Source organism: Montipora capricornis, chromosome 3 (genome assembly GCF_036669925.1).
Source record: "Montipora capricornis isolate CH-2021 chromosome 3, ASM3666992v2, whole genome shotgun sequence".
NCBI classification, from domain to species: Eukaryota; Metazoa; Cnidaria; class Anthozoa; order Scleractinia; family Acroporidae; genus Montipora; species Montipora capricornis.
The window spans coordinates 65,098,412-65,112,440 of record NC_090885.1 but is presented as its reverse complement, the minus strand read 5'-3'; the positions used below and the strand labels follow the sequence as shown (position 1 = coordinate 65,112,440).

At 40.1% G+C, this 14,029-nt stretch overlaps 1 protein-coding gene across 1 annotated transcript; it reads left to right on the top strand.

Annotated features, from left to right (window-relative positions):
• The first annotated feature begins 240 nt into the window (after positions 1-240).
• On the top strand, positions 241-10,270 carry LOC138043733 (ubiquitin thioesterase zranb1-B-like). The gene is made up of 6 exons (XM_068890143.1): positions 241-1,753; positions 2,635-2,706; positions 4,388-4,586; positions 5,378-5,622; positions 6,559-6,788; positions 9,538-10,270. Exons 1-6 carry the CDS (start codon positions 568-570, stop codon positions 9,697-9,699), a joined length of 2,094 nt encoding a protein of 697 aa, XP_068746244.1. The 5' UTR covers positions 241-567; the 3' UTR covers positions 9,700-10,270.
• The last annotated feature ends 3,759 nt before the right edge of the window (positions 10,271-14,029 follow it).

The following is a 14,029-nucleotide window of genomic DNA, read 5'->3' as shown; positions in this document are numbered from 1 at the left end:
CGTCCGATTGTCCACTCGATCCGGAGTCGAGCGCACTAACCATGAGGCCACCGCGCCTCCCATAATGTTAAAATGGTTGTGTCTGTTATTGTTATTGTTTGCATCGGTAATTTCTGTTATTCTTTTGGACTTATTTTTATCCTTCCCCTCCCATAGAAATGTTTCGTCCGTTACCATCCGAGTAGGACCTGGTCACAAGCATGCCAGATGTTTGTTGACGTCACTACATGAGGCTTTTCACTTTCAAAACATCATGGCGACGGTCGTGCCATTTAGTAGGCCACGTAAATATTTGCAACTTTTGCCTTGTTATCGTCGTTCAGGACAATCGGACGAGCACCAAAAGCGGCTTCATGAAACTTAAAGCTATTTGCAAGAGACGTATGTCCGGAGCTTTCGTTTTGGAAGGCTCTACGGCTCGAGGAAATACTCAGTTGAACTTGGAACGGTCTCGGAGATCCCGGAAAGGTGGTGGTTTCAGAAGACGATATTTGTTAAATTGTGCGCGCTCAAGACATTCTCCCCATTCTTCAAGGACTCTAACGTCATTATTAGATTACTTTCATAATGCCAAAGAAAGAAGAAAGTTTAAAGTGGGCTTGCAAGTACTGTACATACCTAAACTGGCCTCGCTCTCCGAAATGTACTTTGTGCTCTGCTCCAAGGCCACCGCAAGTGATTACGCAAGAAACTAGAAAACCGCAAACTTTTAGCGAAGACATTTATGAGGCTGCAAGTAGCGACAGGATTATCTCGAATGATCCACTAATTTGTACACCCAGAGGCAAAAACACACAATCGCCACAATTTCCGGAGCAGACAGATCGCGATGAAAACACGAAATGGACCTGTTCCTCTTGTACATATGAAAACTGGCCTCGTTCTCTACACTGTTCCATGTGTCGCGCTTCGAAACTCAAATCAGTAAAAAACGGAAGGCATTTGGAGCCAGGAAGCAGTAACAAAGATGTCTCTCGAAGTGGCTCTCCAAAATCGCCGGGTCTTGTCGGTAGCAACGGGAGGCTCGACTCGAAAACAATAAATAATGACAAAAACAGAGCACTTGTGAAGAATCATAAGTGGACCTGTCCGCAGTGTACTTACGAAAACTGGCCAAAAACTCAGAAGTGTGCTCTTTGTAAGTGCGTTAAGCCAGCCAAAACAAAAAACGAAGAAATATTTAAAAACTCATCTTTGGAGAACACCAAAAGGCCATCAACATCAAAGAGAAGGTCTCCAAACTCGTCTGTTAGTGAAGCCACTTTAGAAATCCAAACAACTCACCCAATGGGGGAACAGATTATTTACGATATCCCTGCCTCAGAGGATGTTAATGACAATGAGGAGGTGCTGCAAATTCGCAATCGACTCAAGGATTCTGATTGGTTGTGGTTGACAGCTTGTATAGGTGTTGTGGAAGGCGAAACGTCATCCGTAGATGGTTACTTAAGTTCTGGGGGTGATTTATCAAGGCAGTTAACTAGGGAAGACTGTTTGGTTTTAAACCGTCCAGGAGTGTTTGAAGTTGGGCACACTCTTGTTCACTTGGCTTTTAAATTTAAGAGGGATGAACTCATCACCATCCTTCTTACTCCTGAAGTTACAGGCCATCATTTACGCCGTGTACCATGTATCGCATGCCCTGAACTGGCAGCTGATATTAGGAAACAAATGGGACATACAATAAGGCAACGCAAAGGAGATTGGCGATGTTATTTTTTCACTGATCAAGTTACTTTTGTTTTGCCAGCCGGTGAGTAACAATACACGTAGGTAGTTTCCTTTGTTATAAATTATATAACTTTATGATAATCATCTCCATCTTGTGAGGAAATTAGGTATGAAAACAGAAAGGACAAATAAAATTATAAAGGAGAGTAATGCGCTAATGGAATGGTGTTGAACTTTCAAGAATGTTTGTGTATTCCTGGAGTATTTTGAGCATTAGTTGGTCAATCAGGTTCTTGTGGGGAATATCTGTGTCTAAGAAAATAATTGTTTGAAATAAAGTAATATTGAGATTTTCTGTTTAAATTTTACTGTTTGTGAAAAAAGGCACCATGTTGAATGACTGTCAAGATGCAATAGTTCCTAGTTTCAGAGTGACTTCCTTTGATCCATACAGTGCTGGAAATAATTTTTCTTTATTCACAGGACATATGTCCTTTCAAATCTTCCTTTTGGTCGGACATTTGACAAATTGAGCCAGACATAAAACATTGACTGACAACGCCTTGTAGAAGATAACTCAAGATGTGCTGGTGAGATGTTCGGTCATCATGTCCAATCATAATGTGAAATTGGCCGGACATTTTCAAAATTTGTTCGGACAATGTCCGATGACCGACCGTTATTTCCAGCACTGCCATATGTCAAAATTAGTCAAGTTTATTTTCATTTTTTTCAATTTATTGTCATGATAACCTGCAGACTATCTTGTGGTGGTGGCTTCATCAAATGTCATTTTTAAGATCTTTAAGGACATCCTAGTTTTTATCTGCACATTTTGCATCTTACATCTATTTTCTGCTTGAACAGACTCATTAAATATTGAGAACTCATATTTTATTTTGCATGTGGATGGTTTTTGTGAAAGGGCTAACCAATGTCTTCATTAATTTTTTTTTTCAAAAGAAATCCAAGACTTTCCAGCCAGAGTACAAAGACAAGTCTTTGATGATATTCTGGACAGAGAAGTTCAAAGAGGTAAAGATTTGTGGTTTTGAGAAATCGGGCATGTGCTCTGGAAACTTATTTCATATTGTAATGACAAGATATTAGAGAATTAATACACAGAACATTTACCTTACTTTTTAAATTATGCACCACCTGCTGAAATGTCAGTGGGGAGTAAGATCCACACTATCCAGTACACTGGTTCTCAAGCTACCTGTAGAAAATCCAAAAGTCTATTCTTTTCGAAAAAATTTGTCCACTGGTTCTCATAATTGTTAAATGGGCTATGTCTCGTTATTTTAGGGTGTTTTGGGGAAATATTTAGGTATCATGAGCTTGAAACTCTAAAATGGTAATGTGGAATTCCTTTACTGATAAAATTATCATTACATCACAAACAAGATAATTCTGAGCACAAACGACCTTTATCCAGGCTATTTGCCATTGCTTCTCTCTCCTTTTGCTGTATCTGTTTTGTGTTGCTCATGTTTCATTCTACATTTTGGGTGTCATGAAATTACATCATTTTGTATGACATAGCCTCTTGAATGGGAACTGAAAAATATAATACTTCAAAAGAATACAATATTTTTTTGTAGGATTTACCAGGATCCTTAGTTCTGTCTTCTTTACCTCTTTATGTCCAATAGTTTCTTAGGGACCTTTGTTGGACAAGCGAAGGGTGGTAGATTACAAAATCTGGTAACTTGCACCTTCCTACTGGCATGAAAGTGATTTCCAAGAGATTGTTACTGCTAACTTAGCATTCCTTGGGTTAGAAATATATTCGCTATTTATCTAAGAAAATCCAAGGCTAAAGGTTACTGATCACAGTTTTTAAGCACTTGTATTTCCATTTCTGCCATATATTTTTGACAGTCACTGTGCAGGGATGGCACAGTGGTGAGAGCACTCTCTTCCCACCAATGTGGCCCGGGTTCAATTCCCAGACTTGGTGTCTTATGTGGGTTGAGTTTGTTGGTTCTCTGCTCTCCACCCAGGGCTTGAAATTGCGACAAATACAGTCGCAAATGCGACTGAATTTTTTCCCTTTGCGACTTAAATATCTGGAGAAGTTGCAAATTTGCGACTTGTTTTCATCTTCACTCTTTCAAAGCAAAAGGGTTAGCAGTTGCCACTTTGCTGCTCTTTTTACTAAAATAAATGAGGAAATAACAAAATTATTTTGTTTCTCGCCTTGAGTTTTCTTTCAATCTGAAGATAGCGTAATTGTAGCGTACTTGTAGCGTAATTTCGCTGCGATGTTACGTGCACAGCCCCATTCCTTTGATATCATTCGCCAGTTTCAGCAGTTTCTTTCAACAAAAGTATTGTGAGCTCATATTTTGTTTTCAATTGCTACACCGCTGGCAACACAATGCAGTGCAACAATTTTGCGACTGGATTTTTTCGCTAATTTCAAGCCCTGCCACCGGACGTTTCTCTCCAGGTAAGTACTGCGGTTTCCCCCTCTCCTCAAAAACCAACATTTGACTTGATTTACGTTGATTGTTAATTTCAGTTTACGGTGTCCCTAATTAGTGCTCCAGCGCTAGAATGACTAGACACTTAAAGAAAGTTCCTTTTTTTCTTTCCTTTCTTGCCCACCTGAGACTGGTAGATTTTACTCTGTCTAACGCCAGACAATTTTACTTGTCGGTTGGGAGTTCTTTTGGTGTGAAAGGGTTATTAATCTTTCTTCACATATCAGTTTTAGAAATTGAGTCTCCAGTGATCAATTGGAGTGAAGAAATCACTGAACAGTTGGGAAGTAGGATATATCCTCTATGGAATCGCTCTGCTGGTGACTGTCTTTTAGATTCAATTCTCCAAGCTTCCTATGGAGTGTTTGACAGAGAAAACACATTAAGAAGAGCCCTGTATGACAGTTTAACTGAGGGAGGTTCTAGGTGAGACTTGCTTAGCAACTGCGTGATTTATCGAACAAAATGGTACATGAAATGAATCATATTGAACTGCGGATATGAAATCAAGTGATGTCCAAGCTATGATTGTCGCAGTTATGAACGCAATTTTAGCAATATTATTCCGTAGAAAGGATCATAGCTTCACTTGATTTCATATCTGCAGTTCATCATATGATTCAATTCATATATATCATTTTGTTTGTTGATTCATTCATCACAGAAACATTTGAACCCTTAAATCACCAGCTCCCAACATCATTGGCTTCATAGCTCAGTTGGTGAGTGTGTCACACCAGCATTGCAAGGTCACAGGTTCAAACTCCGTTGAAGTCCTTAATTTTTTTTTCACTTCTCTACACAGTTGCTAAAATTGCATTCATATCTGCGAGGATCATGGCTTCACTTGTGTGATTTCTGTCTCATGTTTTAATTGAAATTGACTTTGTAGCTTTTTGTAAGTTAATAACTTGAAGCATACTTTGACTGTTAAGTATGTAAGCAGGCTAGCCTGATGACTAACCATGCTTTTGTTACTGAAGTTGTTTAACTGATACAAGAAAACTGCCAGCCCACTCATAGGCTGATTGATGCAAAATTGTGCTGAAATACATGCGGTTTCAGTTACACAACCAGCCTATTTATTTCTCTCGACTGAATTTTGTTTTTAAGCCAAAAGTTTCCTCCAAAACATTATAAAAGACACATAATAATCGTTAAGCATCACTGTTTGGAGGTAGAGGATTAACAAAATTGTTGGTTTCCGGTTTGTTCAGATTTTTTAACAGATATAAAGAATGGGAATCCATGCAAGCTGAAACATTGCAGTATTCTCTGGATGAAGACCAGTGGGAGCAGGACTGGGCTTCCATTCTTAGCCTGGCTGGTCAGCCTGGGACATCTTTGGAACAGACCCATGTATTTGCCTTGGCCCACATTCTGCGTAGACCTGTCATCATTTATGGCGTGAAGTATGTCAAGAGTTTCAGGGGAGAGGTGCTTGGGCTTGCGCGCTTTCAAGGTAATCCTGAATTTTTATTTGTCTTCTGAACTTTACAAGATAAACAGATCTTTGCATGAATTTTATCCTCACCAAAATATAAGGCTAAATCAAGCCCTTCAACGTCCATAGTTGTTGATTTGTACGTACATGCTATGGCCCTGCCTATTGCTTATTACTGCAAGCATTTTTAGAATTTGGATGATTTTCACAATTGATTGGCCTCCCTTATTACTAGACTGTTGAGCCAACGAAACTACAATGTTAACCGCTGAGAAGATTAATGCTGTATAAATAAAACTGTAAGAGCGATCTGTGTTCATAATTCTAAAAAAGGGGTTTAAAACAGATATATTTGCATGCCGTAACTTGCTGGTATATTTTCTCTGAAGAAGGTCACAGAAGGCGGCTGAAAATTAAGTTTTTTAATGTTTTTTTAGATCTGTTTTAACCCCCTTTTTTAGAATTAATGCTGTAATAATCTTCCATTTAACTTTTCCCTGTCCATAGCAGTCACTTGCACTTATGTCCAGAAATACATGAAATTATATACACACCCAATTTTGACGTCAAACGCGAAGTGTCTGAATTAGTCTAAGCATTTGCTACCTATTCCTAGCAATGCGGATATCCTTGAAAAATGCCAGGCATGTGGTGTGTTTCTTCAGGGACAATTTTAAAGCTCTTGTAATCAGGAAGTGAACCATTCTCATGATGGGATTTGTGGTCCCTACCATTTACACAATAATCAGTCAGCTTTTCTTCCCATCCCTTCCCCCCCCCTCCCCTCTCCCCCCTTCCTAAATATTTCTTAAACTTACTTAAATTAGTGCAATGGTGTAGTGTTCACTCGATCAGGTCTATCATTTCCTCACATGTAACCATAAGATAACTCAATACTTGACCATAAACTGTGTTGAAATAAATGGATTTTCCTTTCCTCCTTTTCCACCTTAGGGGTCTATCTACCAGTTTTATGGGAACAAAGTTTCTGTTGGAAGAATCCATTGGTCCTGGGGTATACAAGAGGTCACTTTTCTGCTTTGGTCGCTATGGAAACTGACAATTCCAACGAGCTTGGTGCAGGAGCTAATGTTGACAGTGTAGACAGTGTTCACGTGACTTACTTGCCGTTAGTGGACTACGAAGGCAAACTTCTTCCTGTTCACTTCCTCTCAGCCGAAGAGGTGAGGCTTTGTTTAATCATGCTTGTTTAAATTCTCTAACAGTGAGCTCAAACAGTCATGAACAGCAACCCGGAAGTTTGATGTTTTCTTTGCCGAAAACAACAAATTTGAATTTTTTATTGTTCAAACTGGATTCACTCTTTGAAAGAGAGGAAAGATCCGCTTCTGGTTATTTTTAATGTTAGAATCTGTGCTAGCAACGATGTATTTTAGATGATTTTGACATTTAGAGTTTTCTGTTTATTTCTTACAGCGGTTGTCAGTCACGCGCCCCTCGACGACTATTTTTCGTTTTTCGAAAGTAAATTTTGGGTGGACCTCAATCAAATGTTTCCACGACAATTGTCCCGTTCACTTGGCGACAGTCGAATACATTTGATTGACGTCCACCAAAATTATACCCTTGTCCCAGAGGTTATTCTTGAGCCGCGAGAGAACGGCGAAGATCAGACGCAAAGCGGTGAGAAGAGAAAAACCTCTTTTTACCTTGGACGTGAATATCACTTTCGTGCAGACGCCAGGTGTCAAACGCGTCAAATTGATAATTACAAAAGAGACCAATGACAACTTAGCAATCACTCGCGTTGGCTTTGGTTTTCCTTCTCATTGGTTGATAAACTGGCGCGAGATTTTTGAACCAATCACTAAGCGTAGCTATCGCAATTGCGTAATTACTTTCGAAAGTCATTTAAAAACTGCTCTAACCTTGATACTTCAATTGCTTTTATCATTGTCTATCACCGATAAATACATCAGTGTACTTTCATTGCTGCCGAGCGAGCTAGCAGCAACACAATCAGACTTTAAGACAAACCTATGCGAAATCTCGATCTGTTGTCTTTTACCATAATGCATTGCGCTTCGACCACAGTGCACTGCGCAGCGACAAGAGTGCATGCCTAAATTTCCATTGAAGGAGCCTCTCGTAGAGCATTACTCAAAAAACAGTGACGAATATTATCGACTTGTTAATTACTCGGAATACGTGAGAGGTATCCGAGTTATAATCTCGGTTGACTTTGTTCGGTGCAGCAAAATGGACAACAGAATTACGAGGCGGTGATTTCATTGGCTAAAAAACAATGCACTGGACCCCTTGAAGCAATAAATTTCACCTCCCTCTATAACGAAACTGCTTTTGCAACACAACAACAAATAAAAACAGCCGTGATGTTGTTAGAGAGGATTTCTGCGAGCGCGAGGCTTCAAACAGCCTCAATTCGACCAGAATTCGATGAAAATCCGGGTTTATAACATGCAGTGGAGCAACCAAAGCGATGGGTGCTGTGTTGGGGCTTCAGTGTGAAACATTTTATGTCGTTCGCCGATTCGCTTTCAAGCCCATGTTCTGAGTTAATGGCAAATTACGCAAATGCGATAGTAATACTGGATTCAGTCTTCCGGAAATGTTATGAATAAGATATTTACTCTAATCTTGCCTGTTGACAACATGATGAAACCGTCAGTACAGAACTCCCAGCAGCGGTATGTTGGAAATGCCCGAAATTTCTTAGTTCTTTCAGTTGTTCTTTGTATGAGCATGCATCATCCGCGGATGTCAATTTTTTCTTTCAATTGATAGTTTCACGGTCTTCATGTTAGCTACCCGTTGGGAGGTCACCGCAAATCAACTACTCCAATAGCTTGATCACCCATTGAGTTATTTGAAAACACCAAGGGATGTATGAGTCATGCAGACTTCATTTCGCTGTAGAAATCATAGGCAGCCCAAGCTCTCTTGTCAAGATAGCACAAACAACATGTCGTCAAATGTAATGTAAAAGGTTTCTATGGGAGTTCCGATGATATAGGATGGAATTCTCAATACAAATGGGTTACCTTATTCCATGCGTGTGTTTTCTTGTCCCTGTTGTCGTTATGTTTGAGTTCCAAGGCTCCCCACTTAATTAAAGTTCTTTCGTTAGCGAGTTGGCAATTCTTTTTGGTCAATGAGGAGTCGCTTGCGGTTATTCAAATCGGAAATACAACAGGCGTGCTATTTTCATTATAGTATTGGAACGTGCTCTCTCCTCATTTAATCGTACCCGTGAAAACACGTATCATTTTTAAGTCGCTTAACGAACGGCTGTCGTGAGAACACAGCCATTTACTTCTTTTCCTCCGTACTTAGCAAATTTGAATATCAAACCTAAGCACCGCTTTAGTAGTCTAGTCAATAGACGTAATCGGCTAACTCAATGTTTTACCCAATTCAAATCTCCCGGCACTAAGATTCTTTGAGTATTGTATTTGCATGATAATGTAGCATTCATATTTAAATGATATGGAAATACCTGGAACAAAATGTTTATTCCAAAAGGGTTTGAATTGGGTACAGTATTGAGTTAGCCGCAGTAGGTCTATCCTTCCTTCTAGTTTGCTTCTAACCCTCCCAACCCTACTTTGCGCAACATGATATTCCGAGAAAACGCTAAAAGAGCGTCTTGTACTCTATTGCCGTCCGCGTCTCAAAAACGCACATGCGTAAGCTCCCAAATATTATCTATCAAAAACCTTAACGTTCGACAATGAAGTCACCCTACGCCTCAAATTGCCTCATTCTTAAATCTTGATCTTTGCTCTATTACGGACAAATATACAACACTATTCGCAGTAGTTTCATATCCTTGGGCTATACTAGTCTTATGGTATAATCCCATTTGTTGTATACAAAGTTCACTTAGTAATGTTGTCAGTGACACCGAAACGTCGTTTCATTTTGCTGTCATTTTTTGTGCTTTTTTTTCAGCGGGGCAGTGAGGAGCGTTTGTTACGTGAGTGGCTTGACTGCTGTGTCACAGAGGGTGGAATCTTAGTGGCACAACAGAAAGTATCTTCAAGACCAGCATTGCTCAACCAGTTGATAGATGACTGGTTAGACCGCTACAGGAAACTATGTAAGAGCAAGTGAGGGACGCCTCCAGATGTGACTCGTAAATAATGCTGCAGCTTGAGTCAGCCGACAGAATAACGCTACATTATAGCTTTAATAGATATTATTTAGCTTGTGAGGGGTGAACACATCTAACGGGCAACCAAACTTGCGCAAAACAATGCCTTGTTTGGACAAACCTAAACGTCTGTAAATTCACGCCTATAACAGCCCCTTTCAGCCCATTTCAACATAACTATCTTATTGTAATGGCTTTTGTGTCGTACAACAACACAACGAAGTATTGGTTTTGTAGGAAAAGCTGGCTACCCTCTTGACTGTGTATAGTATCTGCCTCTGTGGCTGCTGTCGGTTTTTGGCCATAAGCTCTGTATCCAATTGTTTTTTCATTCTGAACTTAAAATATAACCGTTAGTGTCTAACGAATTTTTTAGGCTTTCCTGTTCTGATTTTGTTACTCTTTAAGTTAAAGGTTATATTGGATTTTCAAGGCGCTTTTCACAGTGTAACTGGAAAAGTCGTAGGCTTTAATAGTTTGTTGCTTCGAGTTTGAACGACATGAATAAAGAGGGTATTGCAGGTGATTATACTTACGGTTGTAGATTGGGGCTGTAATGTCATCTCCTTCATGTCGGAAAATCTATTTTTTTTGGAATTACTCTTCTTTTTAGGCAGAACAAAGCACAACAAATTAATTCTTCGATACCTGGGGCCCGTTTCTGGAAAGTCCCGAAACTTTACGGGCCATTTTCGGGTGTCACAATTCCTTCTGTATCTCAAGAACAGAGATGATTTAAGTCGTCGAACTTCACAGACAGTTTGCTGCTTGTTACGTTGAAAACATGTTAAAAATATCGGCTTTCCTGAACAAGCGATTGGCAGGTTGACAAATAGCTTTTTGGGGCTTCGAGAAACGAGCCCCTGGGACGCTTCCAAGCAACGCGTAGTTTATTTCCAATTTCAACCAAGACTTTGGCCTGTCACAAAAAGGGACGGTAACCAATCGTAACGCAAGCGAATATTCATGCAGTCTGTTCTGAGAGGAAGGAAAACGCATGTGGGTAAGTCACAGGTAGCATTGCAGTTTTCTCGGATTCAGTGGGTGAAAATGAGACGCGAAATTTTGCCGCCAATTACCAAGCAGAAAAAAAATGCCAAAGAAAGCAAACTGTCGGGAACTTACGGTGGCCCATAAGTGCACACCGAATTTAAATCATTCACACCGAATTTAAATCACTCACCCAGTATTTAAATCACTCACACCGAATTCAAATCACTCACACCGAATTCAAATCACTCACACCGAATTCAAATCACTCACACCGAATTCAAATTCTCACACCAAATTCAAATTTTCACACCAAATTGAAATCTTCACTCCAAATTCAAATTTTCACACCAAATTCAAATCTTCACACCAAATTCAAATTTTCAACTCTTCCGGTCAGCGGTACATGCTCATGTCATGTAGTTGTGCTCGATTTGCCGCCATTTTTAGACCGCTCTGTTCCGGAGAATTTGTTAGCCATGTTTTGTTCTTTTTGTGGTTTGCAAGCCTTTGAAAATGCCAATTTCTGTTCTAGCTGTGGTAAAGGTGAGTCATTGAATCCTAGAGCTGGCTGTACGTGCCGTTTATCTGCTTCGTTCATTATTTGCAAACCCGAATGTAAAGCTTTTGGGGCCATGTGGTCCACATACAACAAAAACAAGGTTGGCCAGTGTTTTTTGAGTAAACAGTGCTTATACAGGGATGTTTTTGGTTGGACCTATACAATATTTTTGTGCTGAATTATGGGTAAATAGTATAGTTGATCGATTTTTAGCTGAGACCTCAAAATCGGTTTTATTTATCTTTGATCTAGAGCTTGTAGCTTCCCTAACTGTTTTGGGCATGGGTTACACAACAGGCTGAGGCCTTTCCACAGAGCTTAGGTCATTTAAAGAGTAACAAAATCAAGTCAATAAAGAAGATTTACTGGATTACTCGAGCTCTGCGGATCACCCAAGCTCTCTAAATGACCTAAGCTCTGTGGAAAGGCCTCAGCCTGTTGTATAACCCATGCCCAAAACAGTTGAGGGAAGCTACAAGCTCTAGATCAAAGATAAATAAAACCGATTTTGAGGTCTCAGCTAAAAATCGATCAACTATACTATTTACCCATACTTCAGCACAAAAATATTGTATAGGTCCAACCAAAAACATCCCTGTATAAGCACTGTTTACTCAAAAACCACTGGCCAACCTTGTTTTTGTTGTATGTGGACCACATGGCCCCAAAAGCTTTACATTCGGGTTTGCAAATAATGAACGAAGCAGATAAACGGCACGTAAAGCCAGCTCTAGGATTCAATGACTCACCTTTACCACAGCTAGAACAGAAATTGGCATTTTCAAAGGCTTGCAAACCACAAAAAGAACAAAACATGGCTTACAAATTCTCCTGGAACAGAGCGGTCTAAAAATGGCGGCGAATCGAGCACAACTTCGTGACTTGAGCATGTACCGCTGACCGGAAGAGTTGAAAATTTGAATTTGGTGTGAAGATTTCAATTTGGTGTGAAAATTTGAATTTGGTGTGAAAATTTGAATTCGATGTGAGTGATTTGAATTCGGTGTGAGTGATTTGAGTTCGGTGTGAGTGATTTGAATTCGGTGTGAGTGATTTGAATTCGGTGTGAGTGATTTGAATTCGGTGTGAGTGATTTAAATACAGTGTGAGTGATTTAAATTCGGTGTGAATGATTTAAATTCGGTGTGCACTTGTGGGCCACCGTAGGAACTAATTTTGACACTTGATTTTAAGCCGCTCCACAGATAATATAGATTTTTTCTGTGAATACACTAGTCTATAAACATGGTGTGATGTACTCTTCAGTAATGTATGTTCGCTTTTCATTTCACAGTACTCTTGTGGAGTTGGCGCGATAAAAAATATGTTAAAAGTGAGCCGGCGTGTTTGCTTAAAATTCCTATTGTCTCGTCAGGTGACCTCATGGTAGGGTGTTTTGATTGGTATGACTTGGGAAAATTCGAGTTTGTTGGTTCTCTGGTTTTCCCCTTTCGTCAAAAACCAACATACGTACGATTGGCCAAGTATTTCCGCAAGGGATTTCACGAAACTAGCCTTCTTGGTGCCCCTAATTGAAGAAGAACATCGGACGATAACACCCATTCGTACGGGGGGCCATTTGACTTGATTTCTGTGCTGAATCCCCAATATGTGCCCCTGCGCTAAATACAGTTGACAGTTAAATAAAGTTCATTGGAAATTTGACCAAATGCGGAAGGAGAGGCGAAGAAACGCTTGTTGCAGGGATCTTGCGTTGCGACTGCACCGTTAAGGAGCGCGAAGACATTAGGGCCGTTATACGAGAGAAAATAAGCCGCGGCGTACATAATACGCGAAAGGAACTATTTATACGAGTATAAACTCCCCGGCCAGGATAAGCCGCGGCTTGAGAAAGCCGTGAACGTAGATTTTGTACCATTTATACGGGGTGTTCGCGTCTTATGTAAGCCGCGGCTTATTTTCTCTCGTATAAACGGCCCTATTATGCTTTCACTCCCATCCATGGCTATGTTGCAGGTAAAATCCGGTCTCAGGTTGAATCCGTTTTTGCCGGGGTTAAATTGATAATCCTCATTTTACTTAGGTTAAATATGCACTCAGATGATTTGAAGAAACTGTTTTTTTTTTTGGAGTCTGCGTTCCTCTGCGCGCATTACTGGCCCAGCCAGTAGACCATTCTCGTCACCAGAGCCTCGGATCGATCCAAGGCTCTGGGAAACTCTCTGTAGGAGAACATGCGCCGTAGGATTCTTTAGCCAAAAATTGGCTATTTGAGCCTTACGGCGCCCGCCCCAGGTGAATTAGGATTTAAAAAATTTGGATTCATGAATTTTCCCTTTTGATTATTTTACTTTCTGTTTTGATAGGCTTTTTATGGCGGGTTTGGATTTTTTTTGTACGGTCTTCCGGTTTCTAATACACCCCAATGTCCCCTTCTTCTAACAACCTGTAAGCAGTAGCATTTCTGTCGAGACTTCAGTTTTTAGTTTATCATGACATCAGTTTTGTAATGGACCTCAGTTTCTTCTCCAAATGATGAAGACCTTAAAGACGAAGGCGTTTAAAAATTTAGTATCAGAAAAAAACGTATACCACGGGTTAGGTGATGCTATTTATGTCTTTGTAAGGTTTTGTGACGCTGTGAATGCCTATGTATGGTTGCATAGTGCCATGCACAACAATGGAGGGTTATGTGGTGCTTTGTGTGGCAACGTAGGGTTGTGCGGTGCAGTTCATGGCTCTGTAAGGTTCTGTGGTGCTCTGTATCATGTAGGACT